This window comes from Empidonax traillii, unplaced genomic scaffold (assembly GCF_003031625.1).
Source record: "Empidonax traillii isolate 1590-97213 ecotype Southwest subspecies unplaced genomic scaffold, ASM303162v1 scaffold23:size2178997, whole genome shotgun sequence".
NCBI classification, from domain to species: Eukaryota; Metazoa; Chordata; class Aves; order Passeriformes; family Tyrannidae; genus Empidonax; species Empidonax traillii.
The window spans coordinates 1,884,325-1,911,665 of NW_020955216.1; the positions used below are offsets into that span (position 1 = coordinate 1,884,325).

At 48.7% G+C, this 27,341-nt stretch overlaps 1 protein-coding gene across 1 annotated transcript; it reads right to left on the reverse strand.

Moving 5' to 3' along the window:
* Positions 1-151: 151 nt before the first annotated feature.
* SPG7 (SPG7, paraplegin matrix AAA peptidase subunit) lies at positions 152-27,006 on the reverse strand. Its single transcript, XM_027904108.1, has 17 exons — positions 26,890-27,006; positions 26,432-26,534; positions 25,445-25,534; positions 22,226-22,473; positions 21,284-21,423; positions 19,012-19,114; positions 17,399-17,524; positions 16,969-17,131; positions 16,681-16,854; positions 12,112-12,236; positions 10,808-10,910; positions 9,518-9,628; positions 5,713-5,828; positions 4,277-4,433; positions 3,974-4,137; positions 3,154-3,231; positions 152-1,242 (listed from the first exon to the last, which is right to left on the reverse strand). Exons 1-17 carry the CDS (start codon positions 27,004-27,006, stop codon positions 1,033-1,035), a joined length of 2,328 nt encoding a protein of 775 aa, XP_027759909.1. The 3' UTR covers positions 152-1,032.
* Positions 27,007-27,341: the final 335 nt, after the last annotated feature.

Sequence of the window (27,341 nt, forward strand, 5' to 3'; positions counted from 1 at the left end):
CAGGAACAGGAGCGTGGGAGTGTGACTAAGGCCCAAAGGCTGGGAGCTGTCACAGCCCAGGCTTGGGCGGGGGTCTTCAAGGTTACAGACAGCCCCCATGGAATAACTCCAGACAATAATCCTTCCCAGAAGATTAAGCCAGCCAGGGCACTCCAGGCAGCAACAATGACTTTAATGCTTTCCCTGATGAACACCAGACAGCCCTGTCAGCAGGGCCTGTTTTGCAAGAACCACGAGGATGGAGCAGCTTTTCCTGAGCGTTCCCAACGCATGTACACACCTGCTTTTGCTGGATATCCAAGAGCACCTCTCCAGCTCTGAACCAGCAGTTCAGAACAGTTTTCCCACATGTACTTGGAGTCACTCTCTGCACTGCTGGTTTGTTATGTCCCACTGTCGAGCTCTACACACAGATTTTCCTAAATCTCTGCTTAGGAAACACTTGCTATAAAATCTGGATATAAATTATTGACCATGGAGAAGGAGGCTCTTGTTCTGCACAACTCCACAGCTCTAATGAGCTTCATATGTGCCAGAACATCTCCCCAGCCTGACACATTCTACACACACAGGGGCATGTTGTGGGCAGTTTATTCCAACCAAGGCTGTTACTGTGTTGTGTTCACAGCAAAGATTGCTCAAAGGTTACACAAGAGCTGCTCAGCTCAGTTTCCCCACGCCGGCACCAAGGGCACAACCCTGCCCTCCTGCCATGGCACACAGCACAGCCAGAGTTGGCTTACGTGGGATCTTTCATCCCTAAACACACGTACCCTGCTCCTGTGTACCAGAAACCTTCACAGCAGATCAGACTTACCCAACTCCTAATCACCACCACCCTGCCGGGAATGAATTCTAACTCCCGAGGAGTTCTCATTCCTGCAGGATAAAGCAAGGAGCAAACGTAGCCGCCCCTTAATTTTGGGGTAACAGCAGCACAGCAATTCCCTCGTCAGCATCTTTGACTCTGGAGCTGAGAAGGGAAAGGGTCTGTGCTCCAAAGAAGCCTCCCATTCTACACAGGAGTGGGCTTCACACTGGTCTCAAGCGTGGTTCCTCCTCCTCCTCGGGGTGCGGTGGCTGGGGAGGTGTCTCCTCCTCCCTGGTGTCCTGTTTGTCCCTCTCTGCCTGCAGCCAGCTCTGAGGGGCGATCATCTTCTTGGGGCCGTGGGGAGGGGGCCCAATCAGAGCCTCAATGTCATCGTAGTTGATCACTTCCTTCTCCAGGAGGGCACTGGACAGCTGGAAAGGAGAAATGAGGCACCATGAGGAACAGGGGCTCCAAACTGCCCCTCTGAGCTGGTCTGAACTCTGCCAGCTCAACTCAGATCCCAACACCTGTCCAGAGCACAAGATGCAGACTGGTTTTATGAAAGTACATTTCCTTGGGCCAGTGGCATATCTAGTGACTCCTAGTTCTCTGCTAGGATCCAGGTGGTTCTGCATTGCAGAGAGAACAATGTAATTTTAAAAACAGTTGATTATTTCTTCAGATTTGAGATTTTCAGCAGCTTTTTCATCAGTTCTCTGCTGAGACAGGACTGATAGGGTTAGGACACACGATAAATGACAAAACTTGAAAACTTAGAGGCTTTATTTTTTCCAAATAAGGTGAAACTCTCTGAGTTTCAGGAGTCAGGAGCAGACTCCGGCTGTCCTCCCCTGCAGATGGGGTGACCCCAAAGCCACTCAAGCCAGGACAAAGTTCTCCAGGCTCTGGCATTGTTCCCAAGAGTGTGTTTGGCCAGGAATACACAGCATGACTGCAGGCAACAAAGTAAACTCTTGGGAATGGGAATGAGAACTCCAAGAACAATGAGAGAAGTGTCCCTCCTGCCACTGTCACTGCACCTGTGGCCCTGCCCAGGAGCCAAAGCAGCAGCAGTGAGACCTTGGGTAGGCCCACAGCCCTCCCTGCACACACAGTGCTAACAAAGAGCTGCCTGTTCCTGCATCCATGGGCTGGGGGTTAGCACGAGTTCCTCTCCAAAGAAGTGGAATTCTACAGCCTCTCTGGCAGCAGCACCACCCCTCTGGAGCAGCAGGTGGCTTGCCCAGTGTGGAACTGCTCAATCCTGCTGACCAGACGCGAGGCGCTGGCAACGGAAACATTGACTCTGGAGATACTTTGGCTTCACTTTAAAGTTTTTCTGAGCTGAGCCTCCAGCAAACATCTGGCTGCTGTTAGATGGCAGCAGCAGGACAGAGGAGCCTGCAGAGACACCCCTGAGGATCCCTGCTCCAGAGCTGCCAGGGCACTGGCCTGGAGACCGAGCTGTCTCTGTATCACGAGAGGCCTGACACTGTGGAGCTGAAGGGGTTGTTGTTATTCTTGTTTGTTTAAAAAGAAGATTTAAGGAAAATAATTGCTTGATTTGCAAAGTATGCAACACGAAGTTGATTCCTGGTCATTTTGGATGTCATGGACTGGATTTCTGAAGGGAGGTTAAAGAGATACACATGGTGCTGTGACCCAAGTGTGGCTCAGCCCAAAGCAACAGGCACACGGCTCCTGGCACAGGTGAGGATGTGCCAGGGTGGGAAATTGGTTAGGGATTGTCAGGACCCAAAGGGGAGGAGACAAAGCTCTACTGCGAGGATTCCTTGGTGTATCAGGTGTCAAGGAGGATGTACCAAGGAGGTTTTATCAGGTGTCAGGGAGGTGAAAACTGCCTGGAGTCACCAGAAAGCAGGAACCAGTCCCAAATCAGCCAAGGTGACAGGTCCCATATTCCTTCACCAAAGCCAGAAACTGTCCACCTGATTGCTGGCTTGGTTTCCCAAAATCAGTGACTGGCTGCTCTCCAGGAAATTCCACTGCCAAAAGGCAAGCAGAGAAGTGCAGGTGAGGGACACAAATTCCAGCTTTGATCACTTGTATGAAGCACTCCCCCTCCTCTACCCTGCAAACACCAGCTGGTGTGAGGAGGCAGCTACTCAGTGCTGGGAAAGGCACACATTCCTCCCCGTGCCTGCTCCGAATCCGGGGGATCCACAGTAAACAGTCACTCGTTCCCAACACTCCCACTACAAGACTTTCTAGGAGAGAGACACTGCAACAGCTGAGCTACAAAGCACAGAAACCAGCAAGGCAAAACCCACCAGTTGAAAAAACCCAAAACAACAAACAAAACCCCACACAATCCAACTCACTGTTTGCAGCTTGTCCCGGTTCTCCAGTAAGAGCTTTTCCGTGCGCCTGTAAGCCTGAGCCACCAGGACTTTGGCTTCCTGGAAGAAACAAGAAGAGAGATTGAGGGTGTAGGTGGCAACAAATGCAACGTGTGGCTAAACAAGGAGAGCTCTGAGGGATGGAATATGCAAACTGAGCCAGAACATGGTTCCCATCCACAAAAACTATGGATGAACTGGAAAAAGGCCCAAGGAATGCTGGTGATAAGGGGCAGTGAACTCCTGCCCTAGCACAGCTCTTCAGGGCAATGGTAGCTGATGGGAAATGCAGATTAAGGCTGCCCAGGAGCTAAAGGTGCAGCTCAGCACAAATCCCAGGGAAGCACAACCACAGTGCCTCAAACAAGGGCTTTTTTGTTTCCAGTTTTATGATTTTTCAACAAAAACAATGTTTTTTTTCCAGCACAAAACCCAATTTTCTGTCAAAACAGGCTGATTCACAGTCAATCCAACCATCATTTTGGTTAGATCTGATCTAGGAACTGCAGACATTTACACTGCGCAGCTGAGACTGTTAGACAGAGACTTCATGCCATCTAAGCACCGCACAGCACAAGTTACTGGGCTGAACTCACATCCAGGTGGGATTCTGCCTGTTCTTAAGGCCTCAAGGCACAGCCCTCACACAGCCACACAACAGGTGAGTGCTCACCTGTTGAAATCCACTACTCAATAACCTACAGTAGAATGTAAATTGTTTGGGTGTAAATCACTTGCACTTTTCCACTGAACTGCAGAAAGCAAAGAACATAAAGAATCGTTTAACCCGGGATGGTCTTACATGGTCCATCATTTGCTGGAGGCTCTGGCTGAAGGGGCGCCGGCCGATCCCAGGGGCACTCTCCAGGTCTGGGAAGGAGAGCTGCCCGATGCTGGGCACCATCCCGTACTGCTTCACCATGGAGTAGGCGATCTTGGTCACCTTCTTCAGGTCATCCTGTGCTCCTGAGCAGGACAGACACACACAACGTTTGGATCAAAACACACCATTTGGCATTTCCTCTTTCTGACGCAGGAAACCTCCGTCCTGTGCTCAGACCACCCTGGACCTCCACCTGCCCTTGCCAGGCTCTGGCTTCCTCACCTGTGGTGACCTTATTGAAGGTGATGGCCTCAGCCACTCTGCCCCCCAGTGCCATACACATCCTGTCCATCAGCTGCTCCTTGGTGAACAGGTACTGCTCCCTGGGCAGGATCTGTGCAAACCCCAGCGCCGCGTTTGTCCGAGGGGCTATGGACACCTGCAACACAGAACGGCTCCCACAGCTCAGGGAACAACACAGCTCCCCACTGCAGCAGCACGGGGAGGGCAGGGAGAGGCCTTTGCACTCCCAGGGAAGTTTGTCCGTAGCTATGGACAGGCTGGCCTACAGGGACACGGCCAAGGACCACAGTGTGTCCCGATTCCTGCACTGAACGCTCTGCCTGCACACACTTTCTGCTCAAGAAATGCAAAGGGAATTATCCTTAAGAGCAAGCCAGAGAAATCCTGAGATTCAGGAGTTGCTTTGGAGCATATCTGAAGCCAAACAGAGTTCATTGATTCTGCTCCAGAATCCCTGAGACTACCTGCAGAAAGAAAGTCTACAGAAAAATAACAACCATTTCCCCCACCCATTAAACGAGAGTAATTAACACCAGTTCTGCTTACACAATGGGTCATTCAGAGCGAATGTGTTGCTGGTAGCCAGCCAAGGAACTGTCACCCTTGTCATTCCACTCCCCACCCCCTGCCACAGTGTCCTGGCTTTTGGAGATGTACATGGATCACATCCCGGGGTGCCAAAGAGGCCTTTCCCTGCAGAGAAGGGCTTCAGGCAGAGAACCTCCCAGTCTGAAAAACACAGCTCCCCAGCAGTACCAGAGCAATTCCTGCAATGGAAGCTTTGCTGGCTGAAACGTGCTGGGTGAGGGATCACATATGGAGCAGCCTGGAAGTGCATGACTGAGCAGCAGCACCAGGAGACTCAGTTGCTTCTAATTTTTAATTGCAAAGCTTCTCCTATAGCTGGTTAATCAGCTTTGCACCTGCACTATCATCAGTGGAGCCTAATAATGGATTTCTCTACAGCAAAATTTAGGGACATGGTTTACAGAATCACAGAATCATTAAGGTTGGAAAAGTCCTCCAAGATCCTCAATTCCAACCTTTAACTGAATCCCACCAGCCCATTAAACCACAGCGTGAAGTGCCAAGTCCAATTGTGTTTGAACACTTCCAGGGATGGTGACTCCAACACTTTCCTGGGGAGCCTGTTCCAATGCTTAGTCACCCTTCCAGTGAAGAAATTATTCCTAATATCCAACCTGAAGCTCTCCTGGTTTAGTGGTGAGCTTGGCAGTGACGCGTTAATTAATTCTGTGATTCTCTGCCATTTATTTTGCTGCAGTATCACTGTCAGGGTAACACAGCAGAATTCAATGCAAGTACCACAAAGTAATCTGGGGCAGTGGAAGCCCTCAGGACTCCCTTCCCTCCCAGTGACCGGTTCATCACACCCCTCCTGGCAGTGGAGGTACCTTCATGACGGCCTCAGTGTGCTCCAGCAGCCACCCAACCAGCGCGTGACCGGATTCATGGAACGCCACAACCTTCCTCTCTTCTGGGGACAGGATCTTACTTCTTTTGGCAGTGCCTGTGGGACACAGACCAGGATTTGATAAGGTATCAGTAACAGGTGTAACCAGCGGGGCATAACCTGGTCCAGCTCAGTGCACAAGCTCACACAGCCTGTGGCTGAACAGTTTGTGCTGAACCCGGCGAGGGAGAGGCAGCAAACCTGCTTTAATTACAATCTTGGAAGTGGAAAGCAATCCACGCTTGGAATTGCTTGAAAACATCGGCAGAAATTTCCCCCCCCTTCTCCTCCTTACAACAGATTTAATCATTAGATAAATGATTTGACATTTGATTCGATCACAGCTCAAGAACGTGAAGCTCGGTCCTGTTCCCAAGGACAGATCAGCAATAAGGCAGCTTACTCTTTTTCTTGGAAAAAGCCCAAAACAACCCAAAAAAACCCCAATAACAAAACCCAGAATGAGTCTCGCACTGATTTTGCTGTCTTCAGTCCCTTAGGCAGAACATAAGAGAAATGTTGCATTATATATACGAAGTCCCAGTTGAGAAAATTGTGCATTAAGAGTGTTCAAATCAGCAAAAGACCAAGAGCGGATACAGAAATCCTTCCCCAGAGCCTGGAAATGTCTCTGATTACACATGGCATGCTCTGTATGAGCTTATTCCCAGGCTCCTGAGAACTAGCAAATGAAGCCATATCTCACACTTAATCCTTCCTCCAGAAAGGTGATTTTTGGAAGTGTCTATTTTCCAAGTCGGCAGAGCAAGTCCAGAAAGGATTAAAAAAAGAAAGGTGAATGGAAGTAGAACTTCTGGCACGTAGGAAAAATAAGTACAGAACACACAGCGTGTCAGGCACTGTACTGAACATACAGCTCAGAATGCTGGATGCAGAAAGATCCCAGAACTTCCAGGCCAGTGTCCCCCCACAGAGCCCGGAGCAGCAGAAGGGAGGGCAGGCAGTCAGGAGAAGTATTTTACAAAGCTTGCTTCATGTCTTGGAAAACAACATTCTATTAACATGAATTTTTAAACAAAGTCAAGGGCTTTATTAAACAAGGAAACAGCAAAATTAGTGTGGCAGATCTTGTAAAATTACTGCTCAGGGACCCTGGAAGCTGCTGTGCCCTGCAAGGCATGATGGAACAGCAGATTAATTGCTACTGTCTTGATTTGCAGCAGTCAGTCCTTACCCTGCCTCTAGCAGCGTGTGAGCATGGCCCTGTATGGCTCTTTCCACACAAAGATGCATCTATACTCTCTCTAAATATAAATATATATATATATATATATATATATATATATACACACACTTAAAAAATTCTGGAAGCATTCCCACGTCAGCCCACTGAGGGAGGGACTGGAAGGGACCATGTTCTTCACAACAGCACACAGTGTGCCTACAAAGATTATTGCTTTTCCTACATAAAGTAATCTCCAGTAAGGAAAGTTCCCTGAAAGCCTGTACTTATCACATTTATGAAACAAAGCACCCAGAAAACAACCCTGGTGCATCTCTGATGGCCTTACACAAACCCCTCCAAGAAAATAGGCTCCATCCTCTAATGCCAAGCCCTAAAAGCCCCTGTGTGCTCTGCAGGTTCCTTCCCTCACTCCCGGGAGACCTGACTGACTGCTTTCTGTTCCCAAACTAAAAACACAATGGGAACTACCACAGAGAGAAGTTCTTGCTCCTCCCTTACAGCAACACAAAGCTTTAAGGCTGACAGGGCCTCTGGACTTACAAAGTTCCCTTTTGATTCCACTCCACTGTTATTAAAACCAGAAGCTCCTAATGGAAAGCACAGTAATATCTTCTTTCTTTCTTTCAAGAAAAGCTTTTATAGGAACTGAAATGCCCTCTGGATTGTGAAACCCAGCAGCATTCCTACGACGTGGCAAGGGTACACTTAATAGACAAGCCTGGGGGGTTGTTTGGGGTCTTTTAGACTCAGTCTACAAAAAATAGCCAGTCCTGGTAATATGAGAGAATCTGATTAAGCAACAAAAAGACTCTGTGGCCTTACACACCCCAGAGCCTGAGTGAGGCCAGGCAGCTCAAAACTGCCAAAGCCTATGTCCTGCAATGCCCCACCACATGAATCCCAGGGATCGCTTCTGCTGCCATCCCCTCTGGCCTTCCTTGCTTTTTGCTTCATCTTCCAAGTGTGGGGAACTAAGGCAAGGCTGGAATTCAGAAAGAAAAGCCGAGTGAATCCCTACAAGTCTGATCCTTTCACTCCTGCAGATGGGAAAGTAAAGCACATCTTTACAAGAGAAAGTAGTGCCAGGACAAGGGGGAATGGTTTCCAACTCAATGAGAGGAGGTTTAGATGAGATACTGGGGAAAAATGGGTGGTGAGGCCCTGGCACAGGTTGCCCAGAAAAGCTGTGACTGCTCCATCCCTGGAAGTGTTCAGGGCCAGGTTGGATGGAGCCCTGAGCAATGTGGTCTAATGGAAGGTGTCCCTGCCCATGACAGGGGATGGAATGAGATGAGCTTTAAGGTCCCTTCCAATCCAAACCATTCTGTGATTCTGTGATCTTTGCTGTGGCTGATGAGAATTTCTGTGTTACAACTCCAGTTGTCTCACTGTCCATTCCTGGGAGCTGCTGAGTACAGTCTGGGAGTCATGTTTTTACCCAAAGGACTCCAAGGGTTTTGTTTTTCAGAGACAGGTGAAACTTTCAGGAATTTCTCAAAAAATGAGTAACTCTTTAGGCATTTTCTGATAAAGCAAACGCTCAGGCCTCAATTTCGGGATCAGGAAATAAATGACCCAGCACAAACATCCTGTTCCCCATGCTCCACTAGAAAAGCACAGAATGGCAGTCTGTGTGCCCAGCTCCCCCTGCAAATGACACTGCAGCCTGGAAGCAGTTCAGTGTCTGCTTATGAAAACCACAGCTTGGCTCCAGGGCAGTTCAGCCCGAAACCCACCACATTCAAATCCCTCAGGTAAAGTCAAGAGTTCTGGGAACTCTTTTCCCCTCCGTACAATACACTGCTACAGGGAAATCTCCAGAGGTTCCTCTCCTGGCAGTGGCACAAGCGGTAGGGAAAGGCCACAGGATGTTCTCAGACGGAGAACAGTGCTCCACTGTCTTGCTGTTTATTCTGCCAATTCATCAAAGCCTGGGCTTGGAGGCCAGAAAGAAAAATCTCTAATTTCTTGCTGTTGAGGATGCAAAGCCTATTTGCTATTCATGTTTATGTAGCAGGTGTCCAGAACAGCAAGAGAAGCCCAGACATACTACCACTTTTATTCTTTTTTAAAAAATTAACTCACGAAAATCCCTAAACTTTTAAAATGAAAAAGCCACACAGATTTGAATTCCCCTATTTATTATTTTGTCACTGGTCATTTTCCCTGAGCTAGGGGTTGAGGCTCCCACAGAATCAGGATGATGAATCCATGTGGGGTCTTTTTCAGAGAACTTTCTGTGACTGGCATTGAAGACATTCAGGCCAGAAAACAGTTAGGACCTGTCTGTCTTTCTGGAATGTAACTCCCTCACCTGAGCCTTCCTTTGAGTGTAACAGACTCCAGAGGTAAAAACAGAAATGCTGCTGCACTGGCATAGGCTGCCCCATCCCTGGAAGACCAGCCTGGACGGGGCTTGGATACACCTGGTCTAGTGGAAGGTGTCCCTGACCATGGCAGGGAGTGGAATGAGATGAGCTTTAATGTCCCTTCCCACCCAAACCACTCCATGATTCTCAGAAAGGGCTGGATCTCTCACCTGCAATGACTCTCTCCACAGCATATTCGAAGTTGGAGGTGTCGATGGATTTGTGCCCTTCCCTGGCAGCGTGAAGAGCAGCTTCGTTACAGATATTCGCTATGTCAGCTCCTGCAGACAGGAGTTTACAGGAATTACACTGGATCTGTGTGTAACAGAGAATTCAGAGGACAGAATGGGCAAGAACAAATCTGGAGAGAGACTGAAGGAAGCCAAACAGCCTGTGCTTTTTGTTCCTTGGGAACAGAGAACCTCATCCATGGTGTTTATGTTGGATTTGAACAATACAACTGCCTTGGCAAGGAATGCTGATACCACACAGAGCTCAGCAATCCAGGAGCAGGCTGAGGCCAAGGCTGGCTCCCAGGGACAGAGATGGTGTGGGCAGTGGGCTGGCACAGGCTGCTGCTCTGCTCAACCTTGGAGCCGAGAGAAGGAACATCTGTTCCGAGTTTGTGTGGGTGGGTTTGGTGGTGGGGGGCTGCTGAGAGAAGTCACACAGAGGCAGAGTGCTGGGGCCTATGAGAGGGGAAACCCAGGAAGGATATTCCAGGAACTCCACATAAACAGGAACTCTGGGGCCTCTTGCTCAGCATTGTTTCAAGCTCCCGGGGACGCACCCTGGAATCAGGCTTGAGGCAGGAGCCAGGCAGAGCTGTCCAATTCCCACTCTGACCAGCAAAGTAATTCCCACTCACTCCTCCCATCGCTTTCCTGGCACCATAAATCAATTTAAAAGTATGTAGCCGAGTCAGGGGAGGGTAAGGTTGGATATCAGGAAAAGGTTTTCACCCAAAGGGTGGTCAGGCACTGAAAAGGCTCCCCAGCCTGAGTTCAAGGAGTGTTTGGACAATGCTCTCAGGGACAGGGTGGGATTTTGGGGCATTCTGTGCAGGGCCGGGAGTTGAACTCAATGGTCCTGATGGGTCCCTTCCAACTCATCATATTCTATGATTAATTAACTTAACAGCTCTCTCCCCTGAAGGGCAACACCTCATCCTCAACAACAGCTTGGACTGGAGCATGAGGGTCCTCCCCTTAGGAATTAGAAACCTGGGCATTATAAAAGCACATTTTCCCTACCGCCCACCCCAGTGCTAGTCCAAGAAATTTCAGAAGACTGAAAATAGTCATGAACAAGTGCTCATCAGAGCTCCCAAAGGAGCTGGTCAGGTTCCCACTATTTCCACAGAAATGGAGAAAAAAAGCCCTTTTTGACCCTGTAAACAGGAGCTGCAGCCTGAGCTGCAGAGCTGGAGCAGGAGCTGCACTCCCGAGGACAGGCCGTACCGCTGAAACCTGGGGTGAGCTCAGCCAGGTGCTGCGAGTAGAAACTGCCGTCCTGGATCAGCTTGAGGCCCTTCAGGTGATGCTCAAAGATCTCCTTCCTCTCCTGTAAAGAACACACAACACCTGAGCCCAGCCAGGGGGTCACAGCATGGCAACTTCTAACACGCTGTCCATGGCAGGGAGCAGAGCTCTGGCAGGGGGACGGTGACAGTGCCAGCAGAGGGCAGGGCTGTCCTTGCAGCTTCCAGTGCACCAGAAGCCCTGATAAACACCCAGCCCTTAAATTCTCAGCAGACGCGGGAGGCTGTGCCTGAGTCACTGCTTTCTCTCTCAGGGCCACGTTCCCATCTACACTTTCACTCTGATCTGTCTCAACTTTTCCCTCACCATGAAAGCTCTTGCAGGAAGGAGCTCTGACTGCCTCGACCTGCTCCTGCACAAACCACAAACTGCACACCCCATGTACAGCTCCTCAGCCTGCACCCATTTCCCAGACGGAGGTGGGGGTGAGATGCCTGGCAAGCAGCCACCAAGTGACTCATTCAGCTGGTCCAGGAGATCCTGATTCAAACAAAGGGCTCAGTTGCCAGGGTTTTTCCCCTTCTTCCTTCAGGACAGCTGCACAGTTCAGGCTTCCGGGGCTAGACTCTATCAGGCATTTAAGGTATTTTCACTGAAAGCTCTGCAGAGGACAGTGAAGCACAGATGGGAGAGGAAGAGCCTGTGCTGGCAGAGCACACAGATCTCACTGCAGCTGAGCCCATTCCCAGAACTCTGCTACAAATGTCAACACAGCGGACACGGAATACTCCTAGTAAATGGATTTAAACAGCATTCAGAAGGAGAAAGTCACTTAACAGGCTGCCTAAAGGAAAATGAGGAGCCTTTCAAGGAGCGGGAGGGCCATAAACCTACAGAACAAATGGCGCTCAAGGCACATGACAATTTAAACTCTCACAGCAGCCAATTGTCAATTAGGTGCTTCCCAGTTTCCTGGAGAGAAGACACAAACACAGTTCTGCATCTGCATGGCAAAAGGAGTGTCACAGAAGAATTCAAAGCCAAGCTCTACCAGAGCAGAGACGCTCCAAACCAGTGAACTGTCACTTCTAAGAAACAGACAACTGCATTAGCATGACAAACCTTTGACTTAGAGCACAGAAACAAGAATAAAGGCAAAGAGAAGCTCAACATCTCCATTTCCTCCAAGCTCAGCCTTTGCCAGGCCTGTGAGTCATCAGCAAGGACTGGAACACCTCAGTCATCAGCCTTCTGGGAAGGACAGGGAAGCTGGTGGAACATACCTGGAGCGTTGGGAGGTCAATGAAGATGTGCCTGTCCAGCCTCCCAGGTCTCATCAGAGCATTGTCCAGGACATCGGCGCGGTTGGTGGAAGCCAGCACTATGACGTGATCCGTGGTCCCCATCCCTGCCAAAGCCAAGGAAAACAGAGGGGAAGGTTTTCCCCACCTCAGACTGCGCTGCAGCCACACAGTGGGCTGGCCAGGCCAGAGGCAGGGTTTGCACAGCTTTAGCACAACGCCAGGTGTTCAGAGCAGCCTTTGGGGCAGCTGAGGCTAAGAATGTCCCCTTCAGTTCAGAGCAAAGACAGGAAGGAACCACCGAGGTCACCGAGGCCAGTCTCTGGCCACCAGGAACACTTTGAAATCCCCTTTTCATTTACTTATTGAACTCTGGCTTAAAAGTTCTATTTCCCTTCCCTTTTTGCCACATTTGGGAACTGCCCCAACTAGAACCCATAACAGAATCTCTCCATTCTGACGAGTCTGCAGATGCCTTCTCACCCACAGGTTAAATCATTTCCTGCTCCTTTAGCTCCACTTGTACAAGCAGCATTTCCTATCTGAAACAGCTTTTCCTTCCCATGGAAAGCCCTTTCAGTTTTTATTTACTTTCAGCCTTCAGTCACAGACAGGTCACCAGGATCACCAGCGGAGGGACCTTTACCCACTCAGGTTAATGCAAAGACACAGCTTTGCCTCTCAACAAGGAGCATGTTACAGAAGAAGATGATCTTTGCCAATTCACTCATCTCTTACCCTCTGCAGGCACTCAGGCACAGTGCAGGGCACTGCACAGACCAGCCCTGCAGAATCCGCACCGCAGTCACAAAACACAACCCAAGAGCTTTGCAGTGATTATCAGCACAGAATTTGATCAAGCCACAGTCAGAGCAGGTTTTGTCTCCAGGTCTTAAACAAGGGAGCATCAGGATTTACAGGCTGCCTGAGAGCAGCCTCAGTGGAGGCATCAAAGGCAGACAGGGCTTCCTGGGAAGGCAGAGCACCAGCAGCTGGAGGAGGGCAGAGGGGCAGGCATTGTGCTGCTGGGTGGGGAGCCAGAGCTCATGTTGAATCACTGCCCCACACTGTTATTTATTACATTCCACCAGGTGCCTGTAGGCCCCTGGGCATGAGTCACCTGCTTCCACCACATTCCCCAGCTCTGGCACAAGCAGCCTTCCCAGGGAAAGGACATGACAGTCCCATGTGCTTCCCTCCTTGCCAAGTCCCACACTGTGGAGAGGCAGCTCCGTGCACGTAAACTGGGCTGCTTTCAGCTCTCAGCTCCACCACAAGAGTTGCCAAATGTGTCAGCGTGCGAGAGCTCAGCACAGACCCACGTTCCGGGTGAGGCAGGGGACTGGCTGTGCCAGCCTGAGCTGCAGCAGACCCAGTGCTCCCTCTCTGCAGGTTCCTGCCTAAACAAGCTGCTGGAGAAGATGAAGCCAAGCATCCCTGAGATGTGTAACTCACTGCACTCTGGAGTGGGATAAACAAGCAGAGCCTGACAGGCAATCTAGGAATGGCAGTCTTTACTCCACAGCAGGATTAGATGGCACAGTGCATTATCTGCCTCGCAGCTGGGGAGACTCTCTTAAAATAGGCCTGACTATTAGAGCAAATTAAAAACCAGAGGCACTGTGAGCATCCTCACATCAGCTTCTGCCCCCACTTGTTCCCAAGCCTGTAACACAGCAGTGAGAAACACTGCTCCAAGAAATCCACAGCCATAGCCTGTGGATTTTCATGTCACTGTTCCCTATGCAACCTCAGCTGGCATGTAACAGGCAAAGATCAGCCAAAGGAACAGGCTAAAAAACAACACCTCTTCACTTCAACAAGTGAGGAACAGCTCTGAAAACACAGTCTGAAGAGAGAGTTCCTGCAAGGGTCACAAATGAACCATTTCAGAAAGGGGAAGGGAAAAGGGTCCACCTGAGCTGTGCTCCAGTGACCACTGCTTGGTGGGTCCATCATCTGCAGTGTGGCACTGTATCACCCTCCAGCCATTTGTCCAAAAGTCTTGGACATTACCTGGGAGCAGCAGCAGGGGCCCCTTCCCAAGGGAAGCCCAAGGGCTGCACATGGCACAGCTCGAGACAGGTCTTGTTCGAGGGCTCCAGGCTGAAGAGCTGCTACCAAAAGCTGTCCTATATCTCATTCACAACCCCCAGCTCAGCCTAGGATTGGCAAAGCTCCTCTCAAAGCATCCAGAACAGAGCAGAGATTTGGGTCACATCCCTCTTCCGCTTGTCTGCAGTTTGTGAGGGAGATTCACTATTCAAACCAGACACCTGCTCTGACAGAGCCCGGAGCTCATGCGTCACTCGCTCCTACAAACAGCTTTTGTAGAGAGAGGCTCCCTCCAGTGCCTCCCCTTCTCCCACCAGACTCCCGGTGCTTCCCAAAGATAAAGCAAGCCAGAGGGAAGGAAACCGATGTCACTGAAGGAAGAGCACTATGGTTCTCCCAAATCTGCACACCAGCATGACACAGTTCCAACCTGCACAGTCATCCCTTACAGAAGGTTCCACACAGCTCTGACCTTCCTCTTCTCTCTCTCTCCCCTCCGAGGAATCTCATTCAATCATACAAATGCAACAATCACTGGTGACTCACAAATCTCCTTTTGTGCATGATTTTTTTTCTCCAGTTAACACCCAACTCAAGTCTATGGTGTTGCTTTGCCTTCAACCCTCAATTTAAGCTCAATGCAGCTAAAGCAGAGCTCTCAATGTTCCATTTCAAGGCTTCCTTGCAAACATTCACCACTCCTCCCACCTGTGCTGGGACAGAACTGTTCCCTTCCTAAAAACCTTATTCACTAAAAACCTGAGAACTGTTTTGCCATGGTGCACGTGGCACTTCAGTGTTGCTTTAGGTGACATGCTCCATTAGGTAACACTTCAGTGCCACGTGCCAGGATCCTTGCTGATCCCATGTTCCCACTACCAGGCTGACATCCTTGCCAGCTGTCTCCTGTTTGACACTGTCAACTCCTCGGGCTGGTTTTCAGTGTGTGCTTGATAAAGCACTGAGCAAAATGAGAGACTCAGTGCATGATCTGTGTGAGACACGAATAAAGAATGAGATAATATAAATTTAAAAATAAACCAGGCAGCACAGAGCAAACAAGGGACTACAAAGCACACACTGAGGATAATATTTACCTTCTAAACTCACTTTCCAGTCAAGCTGTACCCTCATTTCTGCATTGAGACTCACCAAGAAAACACTCCAGAAACCACACCTATTTTTTACAGACTGATGAAAATCAGACATTTTAATTTTTAGGACAGAGATGTGGAATGCATATTCCTGAACAGACATGCAGGCTTCCTTTAATTCAGGTGCCAGCTCATCCTACAACTGTCAGGGGAAAAAGACCCACCCAAGCCAGGATTGCTGTTCTGTGTCACCACCGGCCTTTGCTGTCCAGACCATCTACTTCACTGCAAACACCCAGTACAGAGTCAGCAGTTGTAACTCAGGTCTGGGAATGCTTCTGAAGCCCAACTCTTTTAATTTTTCATATGAAGGGTGTGAAGAGACAACGTGACAGTCAAGTTATGAGTCACAGTTCCAGTGAAACAAACACTCCCTAATGGACATGCGGGTAGTGGGTTATTCCTTACCTTGTTCTGCAATAAGATTTAGCAACAGAAATGTTGCAGTTGGTCAGGCCCAGACTTATAACTAAGCAGAGCCAAAGGATCATTCTTTGTGTAAAGTGTTTCAGTAAAAGGCCAATCCTGGATGCAGAACAGCCAGAAACTACATGAGTGTGGCATCAAACCAGGACTTGTTTGCAAAGCTTAACTCTCTCAGTTTAGGAGCCTGTGGTCAGGCAGATGACACAAACATATGGCAAAGGACAGGAGAATGGATATAGTCCATCACCTATGTCCCTCTGGGACAACTGAACTCTAAACCCTGACAGGTTTTAAACTACTACCTGTCTCAGATGGAACACAGCAAGTATCCAATGACATTAATGGCCAGCTGGAGCTAAACTCCAGGGTTTTAAAATTTACTAGATTTAGCCCCAAACCCTTAAAAGCCTGTGTAAATGTCTAGATTTCAAGAGGGTTTTCTCCACAACATGAACACCATATTTTGTTGCATACACTTCGAGATCTGCTGCCCAGAGAGGCTGAAGTTGAGGACTTCCCATCCCTGGAAGTGTTCAAGGCCAGGTTGGACAGAACTTGGAGCAACCTGGTCTAGTGGAAGGTGTCCTGGCCTATGGCAGAAGGTGGAATGAGATGAGCTTTAGGGTTCCTTCCCACCCAAACCATTCTGGGATTCCACAATCTGTCCTGAGCCCAATCACTTTCTCAGGCACCACCAGCTCCAGAGCAGTCCTGTGTACCTAAGGGACAGCTGGAGAGGGATATTCTCCAGTGCCTTCAGAACCAGGGACAAGTGATGGGATACATGGGCTCAGACTGGTTCAGACTTCAGCAAGAGAACACTTGCTGGAAAGGCCAGGTATGTTCAAGCAGGACAAAGCTAAACAGGCCAACAGCTTGGATCTCTGAGGAGACAGGGGCAGGGAGAAACACTGACCATCCATTTCCACCAGCAGCTGGTTTAAGGTCTGCTCCTCCTCAGCATTGGCAAAGCCAGACACGTTGGTGGAGCGCTTCTTGCCCACGGCGTCGATCTCGTCGATGTAGACGATGCAGGGGGCGCGAGCCTGCGCCTCTCGGAACAGGCTCCGCACCCGCGCGGCCCCCAGACCTGCAGGGCAGGGCAAGGACAGAGAAACCTCGTACCTAAACCTGTCAGCAAAGCTGGCGAGCTCTGAGTGCACAACAGAGCGCGTGAGCCCCCTCCATCCTCAGAGCACCTTACCTCCAATCACCTCTACAAACTCAGAGCCTGCCATGGCCAAAAACGGCACCTGGGCTTCTGTAGCCACAGCCTTGGCCAGCAGTGTCTTCCCACAGCCTGGCGGGCCCAGTAACAGGGCGCCCTTGGGCACCTTGGCCCCAAGCTGGAGGTAGCGATCGGGATTCTGTGGAAGGAAACACAGCAGGTCAGACCCACAGCTCCCACTGCACCTGCACCAGTGTGGCCTCCCAGAGCTTCCCGAGACTGTTTTCAGCCTGGGCAGCTCTGAGCTGCCAACAGAAGCAGTTCCATCTGCATGGGAACTGGAAATACGGAGCTTATTTCAGGAGAGGCTGCCCAGCATCGTGAAGGATGAAGAGCAGAACACGCCCTGCTCCCCAGGCCAGACATCTATCCCAGAATACACTTATTCTGTTCTACTTTTATATACCTTTAAATAGTCCACAAATTCCTTGACTTCCATTTTTGCCTCATGCATTCCTGCTACATCCTTGAAGCCAATCCCTTTTCCAGATTTCCCATCCACAATGGTGAAACGAGCCATCTTCAGCTGGTTCTGTGGAAGGCAGCACAGGGACTGAAAAAACTTGGACAACAGTCTGAAAAAAGGCTGTTTGCTATATTTTGGGAGACAGCTAGCCCAGCCCAGATATGAGCTGTCCGTATGAAACACCACTGAAGTACCCACCAAGGCACTGGTCTTTCACTAGTTTTGTTCTGAAGATACTTCCCAGATGGATTTTTGACTCAAACTTCATTTATCCACCTTGGGAAGTGAGAGAATAAATCTGCAGTAATAGTCCCAACACAATCCAGCTCAAACTCCATGTAGACCAGGTAGGAATACTTCTTAAAAACATACATCCAGAACCTTACTTGGGATCTCCTCCCTGATTTCTAAATGCTCTGATCCTTAATACCACATGGAACAGACAGAACTTTCAGGAATATGTGCTGATGGTAAATAATTGTCAGTGGTAAATAATTACTAATAATTTGTTATAAATGCATAGAAACAGACACTTTGCACCACTGTCTGATGTTGCTACTTCTGGTTTATGCTGAACACACCCTAGGCCAGAACTACAGGTTCTTGAACTGAACAGCCACCACATTTCCGTCCCCTGGTGCATGTGAAGCCACAGTGAGAGTCAAACCAAGAATTCAGTTAAACATCCTACTCGTAACTGCTCGGTATGTTCTGCCCAAAACAGCTACTGAGGAGGCTTTTTCTTTCACAAGAAAGTTTACAGCTTCTGAGGCCTCTGATACACCCAAAGAAAGAGTTAAACTTGGGGCCTGGCTGTCCCCACTTAGGCAAGGACACAAACCAGTCCTCAAGGCCTCATTACTCAACACTTCTCTGAAATACTCTTTCTGAGAGCAGCTGCATCCTTTTGTTCAAAGAGGATTTCAAAGCCAAAGAGAACTGCGGAGGAGACTGACTGGGAAATCCAACAAGGGGCTGAATTCACTGTGTTTTCATCCTCAGTCCCTGTGGTCAGTGGCAGAGCACCCCGGGCTGACTCCTGCACTTTCATCAGCTGATCCAGGCTAGAGTGGGAGAGGGGAGGAGGAGTTTTGCCTGATGTTGCAAGCGAGACATGCGGCAGGAGTGGAACAGGCCAACACATAATGAACTCCAGAATCTGAACATATTTTATAAATTGAGAACTCATTTTGCAGAAAGCAGCAATTCCTACTTCTGGCTGTATGGGAGGCATGTTGGCAGGGCCCAGTGAAAAACACCATCTGCAGCTGCAGCTCATTAGCAAGCTTTGAAAACAGCAAACTGGACTGAAATTCCCTGAGCTCAGCCCTTCCTGCCTTTGGGAAGGGAACGGATCTCAGCTAAGGCCAGTTAAAGTACCAGCCAGGGAGATGATCAGCACAGTATACAAGATGTGGCAAGACTGGAGAGTCCTGGACACCAGTTCATCCTTATCCTACACTGACTTTGCTGGGAAAAGGGGAGGACATAGCCCAGCAGAAGCCAGGACTACCCACAAGCTGCAAAACATCCTCAAAAACCAGGCTACTCACAAAGGCGTTGAACCCTCCGGCCCGACTCGCCACCCTGAAGAGGCGGAAGATGCTCCACAGCATGGACACAGCCACCAATGTCACTATCAGGGAAAGGACATCACTGGAAGGACAAAGACAGGTACAAACTGAAGCACTCAGACAGAACCTGGTCAATATTCCCCAACACGGCTATTTTCAGTGTTTAAAGGCCCTGGCATTTAAGCTATAAGCAGACATGACTAAGAAAATGGAACTTTTACAGGCTTTTATACAGATATACAAAACCCCAAACCCCAACTATTACATAACCTGAGCAGTTATGCAGAGGACACTGGCAAACACTGCCTACAACTGTGGAAGGAATTCAACCTCACCATCCCCTTCAGAGGCATTTCTACTTCTAAAACAAGCAAGACCTTCAGGCAGTCAGGTCACACCCGGAGCAGAACCCAGCGGGGCTGGCAGTGCATCCAAAGGGAGCTCGCTGCAGAAGACCTGTGTGTGGTAACACTAGGGAGATTCCAACTCACCTAATCCCACACTGGCAGAAATTCCAGGGTTGGTCTCCCATTAAGAGCGTGCCCTGTCCTCCCTGGTCAAATCTATCAGGAGTCCTTTATGGCACAAAAAAGTGTTCCAACATTAACACTGTCAATTTTCTGGATCCTATGGAATACCCATTGCACTAGGAGGGAGATGAGGAGCAGAGATGACACTCCAGTCTAACCATTACAGAACAAACACATTGAGGATAAATATTTTTTGAGCTCTAAACAAAGGATTCCCCAAGAAGACGAAAAATGATCCCATGTCAGATGACAGGTTGAAACTGGTGGGGCCCTGTTCTGCTCCACATGCCTGTGAAATCATCCTTCCTCTCCACACTTCTGTGCCTTATCTTTACACCAGGAATGCGTGTTCCACCTCTCAGAGAGGGATGATTTACTGAAGCAAGGGACCAGAATGAGCTCTATACCAGCTGCATTTGTTTCTGCTCAGTGAGAAATCCAAAGGCAACACTGAAACCTGAAAGTCACCTTCAGTTTGTCTGCTCTGCAAAAAGGATTAATTCTGAAACATCCTGAGCACCCACACTGCAGAGTGAACTGAGTCCAAGGGCTCTGCACCTCACACATTCAAACTCCAGACTGACCCTGAATTCTCCAGACATTCATCAGGTCTCCTGAGAGATTTCACACCTCATCACAACTCCTAAAAATTTTTTAAAAAGTCTCTTTTGAGTGGCAGGGAAAACAGCTTGTGTTGGTAGTCGATTGTCTGTTCAGTCCTCTCTTCCTGCTACATCCGTCTGAAAAAATTGGCAAGTTTTGAGTTTGAACTAAAGGACTCGTACTGCACAAACAATTAAAAAAGCTTATCTTCATATAACTATATATTAAAAATGTGCAAATGTCGATCAGAGGACAAGTACCAGACAAAATCAAGCCCAGGTATCCATTCACACACAAACATGACATTGTTTCACACTTTGGCAAGATGCCTGGGAGAAGGAATTACACACACTGGCAATCTCCAGAGGGAAAATCACCGTGTCCAAACCCTCTGAGCTACTAAGAGCATGTGACATGCTCTGCCTGGTGCACAAGCAGGTGACCAGGCCACCTCAGCAGGTGAGATGTGCTATTCACTCTTCTTGCTCCTTATAGTTTATTTCAGAATTAAAAGTATTGAGCATTTTTTTTAAAGCAAAGGCTCTTCATTTGGGCAGCAGGAAGAGCTGTAAGTTTAGCAGAAGTGCTCCTCTCACTGAGGTTTAGTGCGCTGGCACCAAAGCTGCTCCACCCAGCATGTGGCACCAGAGTAGGCCGTGCTCAGACCTGCAGCTGTGGGACAAACTGTTTAATTTTACAGCCTGAACCACCACAGGCCTCCCTGGAAGCATTTAAGTGCACCCCCAGCCCTCTGCACAGACCAGGATGTAATGTCACTCATCTCAGGATTTTTTAATCACATTCTGCACTTGAATAATTGATTATAAGGACAAAAAGTGCTCAGCTGGGCAAGAATACAGACTTAGTGACTCTGACCCAAAACATTCTGTCTGCTGCATTCTGCAAATCCAGACACCTTCCTGGGACCCTTATTTTTGAAACATTAAGGTACATCTAGAGCATCTTATCTTTCAGAAATATTCATTAAATGCTCCAAATCTGAGCCCACATTTTTGCTCTATATTTACATAACATTAAGCTGAAAGTGACTTTCCCCTCCAAGCAAGGGATGCTGTCACCAATACGAGATCAACAGTAAGGACAAATTTATGTCATACTTTCCATAAAAGCCAGGGTGTTTGTAGGAAATGGGGATTCTCTCTCTCTCATCAATATTCAGCTCATCCTCCACAGCTCTCAGCTTCTCCTCGAATTTGTCGATGTTTGCCACACGCATGGTGTACAGCAGGGTCACGTTCTGGGGACAGGCAGGCCAGAGCAGCAGGTCAGTACTATTTATTAGGTATAAATACATAAGCAAGGAGCAGAGGTGCACAGCATGGACACGTCAGGGAAAAATTGGGCCTATGTTACACCCTTTTATCCTGCACCTATGAACTCACGAGCAGAGGACTCCAAACGAATTTCGGAACCCTCTGGTCTTTCCAGCACCTTATGAAAGTGTAAAAGTCAGGAACTGAGCCTCAGCTCTCTAGAAACAAGGAGATGCAAACGAAATAAGATGTATCCAAGAACAGTTCCCTGTTCTGGTTCCCTGAACATGGCAGAGGGTGGAACTGGATGATCTTTAATGTCCTTTCTGACCCAAATCATTCTGTGATTCCGTCATTCCATTTCAGTATTTTAACATCTCAAACCAGTTTGTAAGAATTCTTAGTGGTAACTCCTGGATGTAAACATGTGATCAAACTCTGCTTTGTTTTCATTTTGGAACGTTTAGGAAGGAGGGCTGACGGAGTTTGACAGAACACTCAAAACTAAAATCCAAACAGGAGAAACTTTTCAAAAGAAGATCCAGTAATAAGAGTTTACAATCTCCTGGACATGTCCTCCTATATGCAACTGAAAAAACTATTGAATTTTACAGGTTTTTAGACGTACAAAAGATTTTTTTTCCAGATCATTGTTGATTATTTTTACAGTTTGAACTAAAAGTCTCCTAATTTCCAGGTTGATATGAGCAATAGAAGTCCCCTGAAGACCAAATACAAGAAAGAGAAGAATTAGAGAAGAGCAAATTTGTGTACAAAGTCACTCACAACTTGTCCATGGGGAGTTCCTCCTGGGTGCAGGTAGATCTCTACGATGTCACTCTCGGGCACCACCTCAATCCTCTGCACCTCCCCCTTGGCCAACATCTCATTCACAAAGTAGTTCCAGGAGATGTTGGTGCCTTCCCTGTTCTCGCTGACCAGGAACCGAAGCATCAGCACGATGAAGGCGAGGACAAGCAGTGCCCGCAGACGCTCCAGGTGCATCTGATTTTCCCTTCTGCGTTTTTCCTCCTCTTAAGAAGAAAGATACCAGAGGAAAAAAGATAAACATGTAACTGTGAAGCTTTCTGACACACAAAAGAGATAATTAAATGACAAAGATTAACACAGTGGAACCTGTCAGGGTTTTTGTGTTGCATGTTTAGTTTCTCGTGCAGGACTGGGCTTCACATGGTCCAAAATGAGAGATTCTCACTTGCCTGGCTCCATATGGATGGAGGTCAAATAAAGCCAGTGGACTCTTGTTGTTAAAAATCAAACTCCAGAATGGCTATAAACCACTTCATATAACGTGGTTCCACACCACCCAGTCCTCAGGCTGTTGCAAATGCATCCAATGGGAAATATTAAGAGTAAACCCAGCGTCACTGGTGAATCCCACAGCACAATTCAATGACTTAACGGCACCGTGGCACCAACGCCACTTCCCCTAGCTCAGGAAATACCTGCATTTGCAAAGAATGTGAGATAGCACAGGACACAAATACACTGCAAATCCATCTGCCTGTTAACCAAATTGCCCAGATTTTCCTCCACGTTATACAACTCACCTTATGTTTCAAAGGGTTTGATAACTTGCCCACATTAAGGATCTGCACCCGAGAGGAATTCGTATACTGGATGTGCTTTCCCTGCCTTTACTGTACTAGTGCCACACTGAAGCAATGACACAAGGAAAAGGGATGTTTTACTTCAATTATGTGCCATCAAACCTTTTCTCCAGTCTGCTAGCACTTTTTTTTTTTTTTTTTTTTTGCACTGAACAGGCAAATTTACAATTCTGTGGACTGTAAAGGACTGTCACAGCACAGTTCAATGTCACTGCTGGCCAGTGTTTGAGTTGTTCAGATGACAACAAATATCTCTTCCTCTTTCCAGCCACGTGAGCGTTCTCGATATATAATTTAGCACTTGCTCCTGATATACAATTTAACAGCACCGCCACCGTGGCACACATAAATACCCTTCTACACCCAGAAATAAATTAATTCTGTGCCACTGGGCTCTAATGCACCAGTGCTGCAGCCCAGATTCGATTTATTTGCAAATTCATAACCAGTGTCCTGACACCAGCATTTATCACCGGCCACCAATTAGACCCTACGCACGCGGCAACAAAACCCAGGGACAAACACATGACCCAGGCAACTGCTAAAAAAAGTCCTCTGTCCTTCAGAGGCGCAGCATCATTTTTCACTGGTTCCCAGCTCTGCTCCATGCTGGAAAGGAAAGGCCTGTTCCTAAATAGACACAAAGCAGCTTGGCAGAGAAATCATCATTTCAGAAGGCCGTGACAAGCTCAGACTCCACGTCCAGCCTATCCCCTTTGTTCTCCACTGCCATCCCCTCACTCTGTGCTATCTGCTGGATCTGGCTTTGTTAGGACAAAGGAATTCATCCTAAAGCTGCAGGACGATATCCATGAGAGTCCTATTAAAGAAAATTTTATTTATATATATAATTTTATATATATATATAAAAATGATAGAGGAATAGTCTGGGCAACATCCTGAAAAGCTGAGCAAGTTCTCAATAACAAGATTTTATAGAGAAAAGAAACTACTGCAGGAAAGTGAGTCCTGACAGGAAAAATCTGTCTATGGCTGTACAAGTTCCTTGGAGGTGTCAGAGTCAACTCCTGCTAAAGCACTTTTCTGTATTGCATTTCAGACCAAGTGGAGGCCCATAACCTGCCCTAAACACACACAAGTCGGGGTGTAATCACAAAACCATCACCCCAGGGGGAGAGCTGCCCATTAGACATCCTGACACAACTTCTCTTGTTTCTAGGAATTAGGCTTGTCTAGGACCTTTAACCTGCAGCTGAGTAATTTCAGGAAAAAACTTCATTTCTAGAAAGCTGGAAGGCAACACCAAGCTTTCCTCGACTCTGCATTTAATTAAGGACAATATCAATCTCTTTCTCAGCTGAGGTACACGCAGCACAACATCCACACTGTACCACAAGCCACCCCACATATTCAGGAAACGAGTCTCAGCGACTATATGTGACACTTGCAAGCAACAGCTGTGGGAATACTTCCAGCTTTTGAGTCTCCACGAGCCTCCACCAAGCAATGATTTGCCATTAACCCCAAATCTGAACTCTCTGATTAAAATCTTTGCAAGCGCTGCGGTGACAGTTTGAAGAGTTCTTTTTAATAATTACTGCAGAGACAAGTGTTCCCCTGGAGACACGGGGCAGCATTCCTGCTCCCAAAGCCAGGCTATCCATTAATCACTGGAGAAAAGAGGCCACTGAACATGGAGCGCTGCTGTTTACTGACTTTAACAGCTACAACACCTCCAGGGGCTGTGCTCAGTCATTCTGTGGCCTTGCACATCAAGGGCAACAAACTCCAACTTCCTTCTCAAGGACTCCATGATACCTGCACTCACATCCCACTGCACACTTCATCCCAGTTAAATGATCAAGCAGGAAAAGCCAAGGCTGTGGCCTTAAGGAAACTGCAGTGACACCAGTCAGGCTGTCAGCAGCAGCAACTGACCTCTCACATCAAAAGTAAAAAGTCCAAGAGGACTTGATTATTAAGCACAACAAAGGAAAAGCCAAGCGCTCACATTATTTCATGATACCCAGGGAAAGGTTTATAAAATAAATTATAAAATTATATTACAATCTGTGTCACTTAAGCATGACCTTATGTGCCTCCCAACTCACAGAACAAAGGTCTGGAGTCACAGTAGGGCTTGGAACTGGATGAGTTTTAAGGTCCCTTCCCACCCAAACCATTCCATGATTGTATGATTTCTATGATCTGATTTAAATCTTACAGTCCCATCATCTAAGCCAAAATACTCCTTCAAACTTGCTCTTAGCCACAGATTGTACAGGTGGTGAGTTACAGGTACAGGGAACTACCCAGAGGCAGGAGCATGAAGGTGGATCTCCCTCCCTGTCTGCCCCTTCCCCTCACACACACACAGTTTGGTTCAGTAAATCTCTTTTTGGAACAGACATACCGTCCTCCTCCTGTGGAGATTTCTTCTTGGATCCTTCATCCTTCTGGCTATTCCTCCAAGAGCTGGAAGTAGCAAACCAGTAGGTGCTACCTGCAGGCAAGCAGAGGTCAGTGGTTACTGCTGAGAGCAATGAGAAGGGGGACTGACGACAGCAGAAATCCTGGTGAATTCCAAAGGCAGAGGAGGCAAAGCTCCACATCCCCCCAGGCAAAGAGCTTCATGGGCCAAGGACCCGGGACAACCTCACTTGAGGAAGACTCCTTCTGTTCCCTTAGAGAATGTATATATTTTTTACAATCCAAACAAAATCCCTTTGGTTAGAGATTGTTTTAATGGCGTGGCATAAATAATTTGGAGAAATTGTTTTAATGCTGAAAAACGGACACAATTCCCAAGGTAGAACCATGGCTAACACTGGAATGGGAAGATAGGAACAGCCCCACACCAGGGACTGGAAATGCTCATTAAAATAAAAACAGGTACTGGAGTTCAATCAGGTTGCTCAGGAAATACTGTGGGTGTCCCATTCCTGAAAGTACACAAGGCCAGTGTGGACAGGGCTTGGAGCAACCTGGTCTAGTGGAAGGTGTCCCTACCTATGGTAGATGGTTTGGAATATGATGTTTAAGGCCCCTTCCAACCCAAACCATTCCGTGACTCCAAGGTTTCCAGCAAGGCCATCCAATGGGATTTCAGACACTTTTGTCTGTGGCTTTGCTGATGAGGAAGAGAAAGAGTCTCTACTTTAAAACCTGCAGATTTAACATTAGCTGTTATGTCTAACGACTCCAGCGCTTCCTTAATCCCCTGAGCTCCCTGTGGGAAGGACTCCTCATCCCTGTCCCCGAACCAAACTCTGGATCTCTGGCTTCCACAGCCAGGAACAGAAGAGCTCTGCTGCAGTTTTGGGAAGGCAGAGAGAAGGTGAGGAAAGGTCAATTCTCTTATCAAATCAGACCTTTTCCCTTCCTCCTCCTCAGGACTCACCCAGGAGATTCCAAAGTCTGACTGGATTTCGGATTAAGTGCTGTTTCACCAAGACTCCACCAAGACCTTGACGTGGGGGGGAAAGAGTTTGTGCCAAGAGAGTCTGAGGGAGGAGAGAAAGAAAAACAACACAACCATTGGCAAAGTGCTGTGAGGGCTCAACCTCTGTATTCCATGAGACTCACATTCCTAAGCAAGGGAATGTTGTGGGTGTCAGGAGAGCAGCTGGTCTAGTGGAAGATGTCCCTGCCCATGGCGGGGAGTGGAACTGGGTGAGCTTTAAGGGCCCCTCCAACCCAAACCATACCATGGTTCCCGCGGTGTTTCCCAAATCACTGCCCAACAGCGCTAACACGACGGACCTTCGGGATGGCATAACCCGAGGACCCTCCCAAGCAGCGAAAGGTCCCTCCCGCCCCGTTCTCCCCCTCCCCCGGTGCTCGGTGAGGCCCCGTTACCTGCAGGCCGCGTCCCCCTCCGAGGGCACCGCCGCGGGGCCGGGCCCAGGCGGCGGCAGGCGGCCTCCAAGAGCTGCAGCGGCCGCGGAGCAGCCCCAGCCGCAGCAGCAGCGCCATATCGGCGAGTGCCGTTTCCCGGAGCCCTCACGGGCGAGACAGACCCGAGACGGGCCGCGGCGGCACCGCCGGGACCGCCGCTGAGGGGCGACCGGAAGTGCCTGCCGAGGCCCGGGCGGCCATCTTGACAGCGGGCCAGCAGGGCCCTGCTGCCAGCCCTCAAAATGGCGGGCGGCTGGGCGGTGCCGCGCGGGGGATGTCGGGACAGGCTGCGCCGTTACCGGGGCAACGGCAGGGCCGGCCCGACTCGGTCCCGGGGCCCGGCCCCAGAGCGGGCCGCGGGTGAGACCCCGGCGAGTCCCGTCCTGGTCCCAAAATATTAACCAGGAGGAGAA

What these genes read in the sequence shown, in the direction of transcription:
- SPG7 (XM_027904108.1), bottom strand. Translation starts at nt 27,006, where the DNA reads ATGGCGCTGCTGCTGCGGCTGGGGCTGCTCCGCGGCCGCTGCAGCTCT. An exon ending in GAGGGGGACGCGGCCTGCAG is followed by an intron (nt 26,535 to 26,889) that starts GTAACGGGGCCT and finishes CTCCTCCCTCAG; the next exon opens with ACTCTCTTGGCACAAACTCT. An exon ending in GTTTGTAGAGGTGATTGGAG is followed by an intron (nt 16,855 to 16,968) that starts GTAAGGTGCTCT and finishes CCTGCCCTGCAG; the next exon opens with GTCTGGGGGCCGCGCGGGTG.